The sequence below is a fragment of the Anomaloglossus baeobatrachus genome, chromosome 9 (genome assembly GCF_048569485.1).
Source record: "Anomaloglossus baeobatrachus isolate aAnoBae1 chromosome 9, aAnoBae1.hap1, whole genome shotgun sequence".
Lineage (NCBI taxonomy): Eukaryota > Metazoa > Chordata > Amphibia > Anura > Aromobatidae > Anomaloglossus > Anomaloglossus baeobatrachus.
Genome location: NC_134361.1, coordinates 228,605,419 through 228,614,807, shown reverse-complemented (window position 1 = coordinate 228,614,807; position 9,389 = coordinate 228,605,419). Strand labels below are relative to the sequence as shown.

At 52.0% G+C, this 9,389-nt stretch overlaps 1 protein-coding gene across 1 annotated transcript in view; it reads right to left on the bottom strand.

Moving 5' to 3' along the window:
* Nucleotides 1-2,157: 2,157 nt before the first annotated feature.
* The window catches only part of SLC27A4 (solute carrier family 27 member 4), a 39,456-nt gene continuing 32,224 nt past the window's right edge, over nt 2,158-9,389 (bottom strand). The window contains exons 7-13 of the mRNA XM_075323013.1: nt 8,254-8,363; nt 7,967-8,176; nt 7,756-7,882; nt 6,069-6,206; nt 5,824-5,988; nt 5,591-5,737; nt 2,158-3,324 (exon numbers count right to left, since the gene is read on the bottom strand). Of these exons, the coding sequence (XP_075179128.1) occupies nt 3,167-3,324; nt 5,591-5,737; nt 5,824-5,988; nt 6,069-6,206; nt 7,756-7,882; nt 7,967-8,176; nt 8,254-8,363 (1,055 nt within the window). The 3' untranslated portion in view covers nt 2,158-3,166. The remainder of the gene's footprint in view (nt 3,325-5,590; nt 5,738-5,823; nt 5,989-6,068; nt 6,207-7,755; nt 7,883-7,966; nt 8,177-8,253; nt 8,364-9,389) is intronic.

Sequence of the window (9,389 nt, the reverse complement as noted above, 5' to 3'; positions counted from 1 at the left end):
ATAAAAAGCAAAAATAATTAAATTAAAAAATAAAAGAAAAATAATATATTAGTCAACAAATCAGGAAACCATTAGTTTAACCCTTGTGTTCCCATAAATGAATATTGGTTCTCACCCCTCCCCATATATTAAATACATTAAATACTATTTCCCTGGTTAATATATCCAACATGACATTAACTCCTTGTGCACTTCGACCCAAAAAAATAAATAAAGAACTGCAAAGTTTTAAAACTTCAGCTTCAGGTATTTCTGAAGATTAATCCGCTTCCCGGAAAAGCTGGGTGAAAACTAATCTGGCCGCCATTCAGCTTTCCTAGGACCGTGGGCAATTTAACCAGGGCGGAAACCCCTGCAAGTGACGTCATGTCGGCCATATTGGTTGTCAGGCGACTCCTTGACAAAGAGGAGAAGGGCAGTGGTTATTTTATGAGTAGAGGATTATCCCATCATCCAAACAACAGGCCAATAGCAGCAAAATTTAGGAAGGGGGGGCGGGGGGTGATGGCACAAACCAAGGGGTCCCTACTACTATGGGGTCCCAGCTCGGATGCATTGGCTTATGGCATAACAGCAGGCAAGGTAAGGAGGGGGATGGGTCGTGCAAGGTATAGGAAGGACGGTGGGGGGGGGGTCTGGGACCAGCAGCCCCTGGGTTTCCATATAGATGCCATATACATGCGGTCACGGAGCGGTCACGGATGTATCCGGCGATCACTTGGCTTCAGAAAGAATAAAATGCTACAAACAAAACAATGCAGAGAAAAAACGTTAATGTGGCTCTCCGCAGCCAATCAGTGCCCTGCCTTTGTGCGCTCACCCGGATGCAGGAAGCTGATTGGCTGCCGCGGATGACAGCTCTTCTTGGCTGCGATGACATCATTTTGCATAGTTTACCATGTTTGTGAATAACGGAGTCTACAGCTTCATGAGAAAGTAACGGATATTATAAGATTCCAAGATGGTGGCCGACAGCAGATCATCCAGCGCGGCCCCGTCAGTCTGGGAACTGTGAGGGCCACGGAGAATGATCCCCACCGATAGTATGAACTAAATGGAGCTTCCCTTTAAAGGGCCCCTTGGGCATCTGACTGGTCCATCTGATATAATGAGCGGCAGTATAAAGACGGGCCACGGGCGCGTAACGCTGGGGACTAGGACCAAAGATCAGACAGAAGGGCTGGAGCTAAGCAAATCCCCCTTAAAGAGGAGGGTCTGGGCTACCCCCAACACCCCCCGAAGAATGCTGCCCACTGCTGCAATTGTAATCCATTCCTAGCAGCAGAAACATGGGACGGATTAGAGGAAGCGGGGGCAGGTCTCTGTCAGTCTTTACAAGAAGCAGGGGAGGGTCCCGGTCCCTCTCTACAAGAACAGGGGAAGGTCCATGTCTCTCCCAAGAAGCATGGAAGAGTCCCCATCCCTCCCGAGAAGCAAGGAAGGGTCCCTGTCCCTCTCTACAAGAAGCAAGGGAGGGTCCCTGTCCATATCTACAAGAAGCAGGGGAAGGTCCCTGTCCCTCCCGAGAAGCAAGGAAGGGTCCCTGTCCCTCCCAAGAAGCAAGGAAGGGTCCCTGTCCATATCTACAAGAAGCAGGGGAAGGTGCCTGTCCCTCTCTACAAGAAGCAGGGGAAGGTCCCTGTCCCTCTCTACAAGAAGCAGGGGAAGGTCCCTGTCCCTCTCTACAAGAAGCAGGGGAAGGTCCCTGTCCCTCTCTACAAGAAGCAGGGGAAGGTCCCTGTCCCTCTCTACAAGAAGCAGGGGAAGGTCCCTGTCCCTCCCGAGAAGCAAGGAAGGGTCCCTGTCCCTCCCGAGAAGCAAGGAAGGGTCCCTGTCCCTCTCTACAAGAAGCAGGGGAAAGTCCCTGTCTCTCCCGAGAAGCATGGAAGGGTGCCTGTCCATCTCTACAAGAAGCATGGAAGGGTGCCTGTCCATCTCTACAAGAAGCGGGGAGAGTCCCTGTCCCCATCTACTGGAAGTGGGTCCCCGTCTAGGAAACCTCATGCAGGAAAAGAGATGGGAATTAAATTCAGGGCAAGCTAAACTTTACACAATGCCAGCAGCAATAATGCAAAGAAGTGAAGGAAAGGAAGTTCTGGCACCTATTGTGCTGGAAGAATGCAGATGATGAGGAACTGCTCATTGAAAAACAGTGGATGGCAATATATAGAGCATACATCATTTGGGCTTCTGGACATATTAGGCTTGTACCATGCTTTCTACAAGGTTTGGGTGGAAGGGCAGGGATGTCTTAAAGGGTCTTAGAAGTCAGAAAATTGCCTCAGATGGATTTAGTCAATTGTGATAAAAAAAAAAAAAAACCCACAAAGATAAAGGCGGCGCACATTAAAAATACCGTTCTGCAGTATTATGGGCATCGGTTGTAGAATCCATGCACTAAGGAGACGTGATAATTCATAGGAATCTGTGACTGCACGGAAACCATCTCACAGGAAGACTGCGGTAGTCTCCAGAGGAGAACAAGAAAAGTAAAAAAGACTTATTATTCTAGTCCAAGACGAGGATTTAAATAATAAAACATGGATTAAGATGTAAAAGAACGCCAGCCGTCTCTGTACCCGTCCAGCCAGGGACTTTATGGGGTGGATCCCGGGCGCCGCCAGCATGGACGCCGCCAGCATGGACGCCGCTCGGGAGGGTATGGCTTGATAACAAATTGAGGACAAAGGTAACATGTAGACGACCATTGACCCCACCCCGGAATATAACAGCAGACGGCGTGAAGGGAAAAGTCCGGATCTATGTACAAGCGCTCACAGCTTTATCCAAAATAGTCCCGCCATCTTGTTTTTTCCAATATGGAGTCACCATCGCCGCCCCCTCGGCAGATCACAGTATTGTCTAAACGGAAGCGTGCATCATATTCCCTTCGTCATTGCCCGGAGTGTTTGAGAGATGAACGATTATTAAAAAATAAATTAAACATGTCCCTTTAAACGTGGGGGTCCGCACCCCGCATCCCTCACATGCCGCCTCGATTTTTCTGTAATACTTTGGTATGTGACTAGAATATCCGGCAATGTAAAAAAAAAAAATAAAAAAAAAATAAAAATAAAAATATCCCGTCAAAGCCAAAAAAAGGTAAAAAAAAAAAAAGCATAAAAACTTGAAAAAAAAAAACAAAAAAGAAAAATAAAAATGGAGGTTACAGCTTCAGCTTCCCTGATTGGATCTTGTGATAGGTTTCATCGTCCACGCGGATGTACTTTCCTTGCTGGGAATCCAGGACGTACAAGGCGTCTCGCACCACGCTGGGGTTGAAGCCTTCTTTCCTCATGTCCGTTTTTTGGAATTTATATGTTCCTGTGCAGACAATAAATGAGAACGCATTTATGGCGAGTTTTTAAAATGAATGGGAAAGACGGGACCCCGATGATTTCAATAGGGAGGTCGCAGTTATCCAAGGGTGGGGGGAGATGGGGATGTCGGAGGGGGAAGGACACGCATGATTTACTGTGTGCCAACGGTGACATCTGCTGGCCGAACGAAGGAAGTGCACGATGAGGCTGAAGGAAAAATACAATATGGTTGTACATGGCGAGGCGGGAGGCCGCTGGTGATTGGCTACTCGTGTATGGGGGTCTTCTGGAAGCCCATTACCCACCCCTACCTATGCAGACATGGCCCAAAGACCATGTGTAATGTGTGTAATGGGGGATGGGAGGGACACTGGTTCCTTTGAGCCAGCTGCTATCTGATGTGCATTAGCCTCCTTAAAGGGGTTGTCCACAATGTTTACATTGAAGGTCGATCCTTAAGATTGGTCATCAATGTCTGATTAGCCGGGGTCTGAATCAGCTGTTAGGGGTAGGGGCTGTCCAGACAACCCCTTTTAAAGGGGTTGTCCACTGCTATTACATTGACGGCCTATCCTTAGGAGAGGTCATCAATGTCTGATCAGCCGGGGTCCGACACGCCGCACCCCCGCTCATCAGCTGTTCTCGACCCCAGCGGCAACAGGAGGAATTGCTCAGCTCCGGCTTCTTATAGTGGCTGCGGCCGGGTACTACACATCCGCCGTCCATTGATATGAATGGGTGCCGGATGTGCTGTACCCGGCCGCTATCAGAAGACGGAGCAGCGCCGGGACCGAGAGCAGTTGATCGGTGGGGGTGCGGGGTGTCAGTCCCCGGCTGATCAGACATTGATGACCTATCCTAAGGATAATCCATCAATGTGAACAATCCCTTTAAGGAGGCAAATACACATCAGATAGCAGCTGGCTCGAAAGAACCAGTATCTGTCCCTCCCCCTTTAAAAAGGGGTTGTCTGGACTGGACAGCCCTTTATTAAATACCCCCCCCCCCAATACCTCTTCTCTGATCTCAGCACTGTGTACCCCACCGATCACCTGCAGCCACTGATTGTCTGCAGCCTTCACTATTCAATAGGAGCAGAACACACTGTCCTTGATGACGGCTGCAGCCAAACAGGGGGTGATGAGGGTGATGAGACCGGGGGTGGGGGGGGCCAAGATTAGATTCCCCCTGGGTTTATGTACCCTACGACTTCTCTGCAGGAATTAGGGTCCCACCAGGATACCATACACCTCTCAGACACCCAAAAATAAAAATAGGGCCCCAAATTGGGCCCTAAATGAGTTTACAGCCAGGTCACTTACCGCTGGGATCTATTCACTTACCGCTGGGATCTATTCACTTACCGCTGGGATCTATTCACTTACCGCTGGGATCTATTCACTAACCGCTGGGATCTATTCACTAACCGCTGGGACCTATTCCCTTACCGCAGGGATCTATTCCCTTACCGCAGGGATCTATTCCCTTTACCGCAGGGATCTATTCCCTTTACCGCAGGGACCTATTCCCTTACCGCAGGGACCTATTCCCTTACCGCAGGGACTTATTCCCTTACCGCAGGGATCTATTCACTTACCGCAGGGATCTATTCCCTTACCGCAGGGATCTATTCCCTTACCGCAGGGATCTATTCACTTACCCGAGGGATCTATTCACTTACCGCAGGGATCTATTCACTTACCGCAGGGATCTATTCACTTACCGCAGGGATCTATTCCCTTACCGCAGGGACCTATTCCCTTACCGCAGGGATCTATTCCCTTACCGCAGGGACCTATTCCCTTACCGCAGGGACCTATTCCCTTACCGCAGGGACCTATTCCCTTACCGCAGGGACCTATTCCCTTACCGCAGGGATCTATTCCCTTACCGCAGGGACCTATTCCCTTACCGCAGGGATTTATTCACTTACCGCAGGGACCTATTCCCTTACCGCAGGGATCTATTCCCTTACCGCAGGGATCTATTCACTTACCGCAGGAATCTATTCCCTTTACCGCAGGGATCTATTCCCTTACCGCAGGTATCTATTCACTTACCCGAGGGATCTATTCCCTTACCGCAGGGATCTATTCCCTTACCGCAGGGATCTATTCACTCACTGCTGGGATCTATTCACTTACCGCTGGGATCTATTTTGTATGGGTGGTTTGTGTGCAATGATAACCGTGTACTTGGAAGATGGGCCCCAGGAATGATCTATGGTGGCGCCCACGTCCATAGTCCCGTCGTCAGTAGGGGGCGCTCACCTGTTTTGTTCACTTTGGGCAGTAATCGGAGGAAGACCGGATGCGCGTACCCCGGCAGCGACTTCTTCAGGTCTTTAACAAATTTTACCAGATCGCTTTTGTGATCGGGGTCAGCGACGGCCGCCATTCCGGCTCTCCCTTCCGTTCCTGAGAAAACCAATAAGGAGACGGTGTTAATCCAGTCCTGAGCCCAAAGGCCCGAGATCCCAGAAGACCGAGCAGCAGCCGTGTACCTGGCACCTCCACTCCGTAGACCACCACATCGGCTTGTTGAAGGAGCCGGCTGAGGATTCCTTCCACCTCTGTAGTGGACACGTTTTCTCCCTTCCATCGGAACGTGTCTCCCGTACGATCCCGGAAATACATATATCCCAGCTCGTCCATCACCAGCACATCACCTGTAGAGGACAAGACGGTGGTGAGGACCAGACGGCCCCGGTATGGGAAGACGGCTCCATAATTTGGCCATGACTCTTACCGGAGAGATACGCCATGTCCCCAGGTTTGAACACATTATTGGCGATTTTCTTGCTAGTCGCGGACTCATTGACGTAACCATCAAACCTTCTCAGCGGGTCGGACTGGATGATGCGGCCGACCAGCTGCCCGGGCTCTCCTGTCATACAAGATGGCATACAAGTAAATGCCAGGTCCTCCATACTCAGGACCACCACTCATCATAAAGCGATGGAGATCGAAATACCACATACGTGCGAGGGTCAGGGTACCTGGCACTGGAATGGGACTGACCCGTAGGACCACAAATGGCCATTAATGGGACAAGATGTGGTGAGTGCAAAGACGTAGGCGCCTGCTGTGTCCTTCAGAAGACTAATTGTGAGGGTCTTCCCCCTTCATTACCCAGATTTCCTTAAACGTGAAACCCCCCCCCCCCAATCATTCATCAAACTGTGTTGCCCTTTAAAAGATAAGCCAGTCTGGTCCATTTATGACCCCAACGCACGTTTCCAGCAGAGAGATATATGACGAAACGACGCACTTACAGCTTCTCAGCCTCCCGCTTTATTTCCTACCTAGCAGCGCCCTCCTCTGGCGGATTGACAGGTTAGTGTCCGTGTAGCAGTGCAAATGACGAGTCAATCCATTAGTGAATGGCACTTATCTTTCCCCTTCATTACCCAGATTTCCCTAAAAGGGCTTCCCAAAATCTTTCCCATGACTGTGTAGCCCTTTAAAAGATAAGCCAGTCTGATCCCTTTATGACCCCAACGCACGTTTTCAACAGAGAGATATATGACGAAACGACGCACTTACAGCTTCTCAGCCTCACGCTTTAATTCCTACCTCGCAGCGCCCTCCTCTTGCGTACTGACAGGTTAGTGTCCGTGAAGCAGAGCAAACAACCAGTCAATCCACCAGAGGAGGGTGCTACTAGGTAGGAAATAAAGCGTGAGGCTGAGCAGCTGTAAGTGCGTCGTCTTGTCATATCTCAACAGTGCGCTGGGGTCATAAAGGGATCAGACTGGATTATTTAAAGGGCTACACAGTCTGATGAACGAATTTGGGGGGGTCCCTTTAAAGGAAATCTGGGTAATGAAGGGGGAAGATAGCAGTGCCCTTCACTAGTGGATTGATTCGTCATTTGCTCTGTTGCACGGGCACTTAACTGTCAATCCACCAGAGGAGGGCGCTACTAGGTAGGAAATAAAGCGTGAGGCTGAGAAGCTGTAAGTGCGTCGGCTCGTCATATATCTCTGCTGGAACAGTGCTTTGGGGTCATAAAGGGATCAAACTGGCCAATGATTTTGGGGGAAAGGGGGTAAGATAACAGTGCCCTTCACTAGTGGATTGACTTGTCATTTGCTCTGCTGCACGGGCACTAACCTGTCAATCCGCCAGAGGAGGGCGCTGCTAGGTAAAGAGTGAGGCTGAGAAGCTGTAAGTGCATCCTCATACTATAATGGGATTCCAGATGCAATATCAATTCCAGATTTGCAGCAAAACAATATTGACTGGTCCATAGTACAGCTGATAAGTGTGTGATAACTAGGAATGTGTGATCAATTTACATGGGGGGGCATGGGGTCCTCATGATCAGTGAAGGTCCCAGCAATCTGTGAAATGGTCAAAGTGGTATATAACCCCTATTAATCCTCTAGCGGGGTCATAATACGCATGGATCAGGTATAAATATATGCACCTACCTGGCTGACAGGGGATACAAAGGCCTTCCGGAGTGCGGATCAGCTCCATGGTCTCTTCATTTACCTTCATCAGCCGGATGGGATACACAAAGGGTAAAATGCGGCTGTTAAATCCGCAGGATCCGACCTAGGAGTGACAAGTAATGATTAGTAGGATTAGTAGTAGTGTCACTCTGCCGCCACCGTATACACCCGCACGAGCCGCGCTTACGTTGTTGTCGAAGTTGCCCAGGCTGCAGTTGCACTCCGTGGCGCCGTAAAACTCTGCGATCTGCGGAATCCTAAACCGGGACATAAACTCCGTCCAGATGGCGGGTCGGAGCCCGTTCCCCAGCGCCATTCGCACCCTATGCTGGGACTCGGCCTCCCGCACCGGCTGGTTCAGGAGATAGCGGCAGATCTCACCGATGTACTGGACAATCTGTATGCAAAAAGCAGCCACGTCAGAAAGACCGGGGAGGTGAACGGGAGCGACGGAAAGAAGTGGCGGATCCTCACCGTGCAGTTATATTTCGCGCAGTCGTCCCAAAACCGAGAGGCGGAGAACTTCTTTTTGATGACGACCGTCAGACCGAGGAGGATGCACTGACCCATTCCAACAATGTTACCTGCCGGATATAAACAAAAATAGGGTGAAAAAGGCATCGGCCCGGTTACATATTTAAAGGGGTTTTCCAAATGCCGTTCATTTTACCATTACAAATACCTGGCAATAAAACAGAAAATAAAAAGTGATATAATCCGAAAAATGCGTTCAGTCTAAGACGCACTTTTCCTTCCAAAAATTTGGGAGGAAAATGAGGGGTGCGTCTTATAAGGCGAATATAGCTTACCAGTAGGTGAAAAGTGGGAGCTGTGCTGGCCGCGCGGTGGAAGGAGCTGCGCTGGCTGCGGGGTGGAAGGAGCTGCGCTGGCCGCGCGGTGGAAGGAGCTGCGCTGCCTGCGGGGCGGAAGGAGCTGCGCTGGCCGCGGGGCGGAAGGAGCTGCGCTGGCCGCGGGGCGGAAGGAGCTGCGCTGGCCGCGGGGCGGAAGGAGCTGCGCTGGCCGCGGGGCGGAAGGAGCTGCGCTGGCCGCGGGGCGGAAGGAGCTGCGCTGGCCGCGGGGCGGAAGGAGCTGCGCTGGCCGCGGGGCGGAAGGAGCTGCGCTGGCCGCGGGGCGGAAGGAGCTGCGCTGGCCGCGGGGCGGAAGGAGCTGCGCTGGCCGCGGGGCGGAAGGAGCTGCGCTGGCCGCGGGGCGGAAGGAGCTGCGCTGGCCGCGGGGCGGAAGGAGCTGCGCTGGCCGCGGGGCGGAAGGAGCTGCGCTGGCCGCGGGGCGGAAGGAGCTGCGCTGGCCGCGGGGCGGAAGGAGCTGCGCTGGCCGCGGGGCGGAAGGAGCTGTGCTGGCCGCGGGGCGGAAGGAGCTGCGCTGGCCGCGGGGCGGAAGGAGCTGCGCTGGCCGCGGGGCGGAAGGAGCTGCGCTGGCCGCAGGGCGGAAGGAGCTGCGCTGGCCGCGGGGCGGAAGGAGCTGCGCTGGCCGCGGGGCGGAAGGAGCTGCGCTGGCCGCGGGGCGGAAGGAGCTGCGCTGGCCGCACGGTGGAAGGAGCTGTGCGGAGTAGGGTGATGTGCAGACTCTGGACGCCATTATTTGAAGCCCGC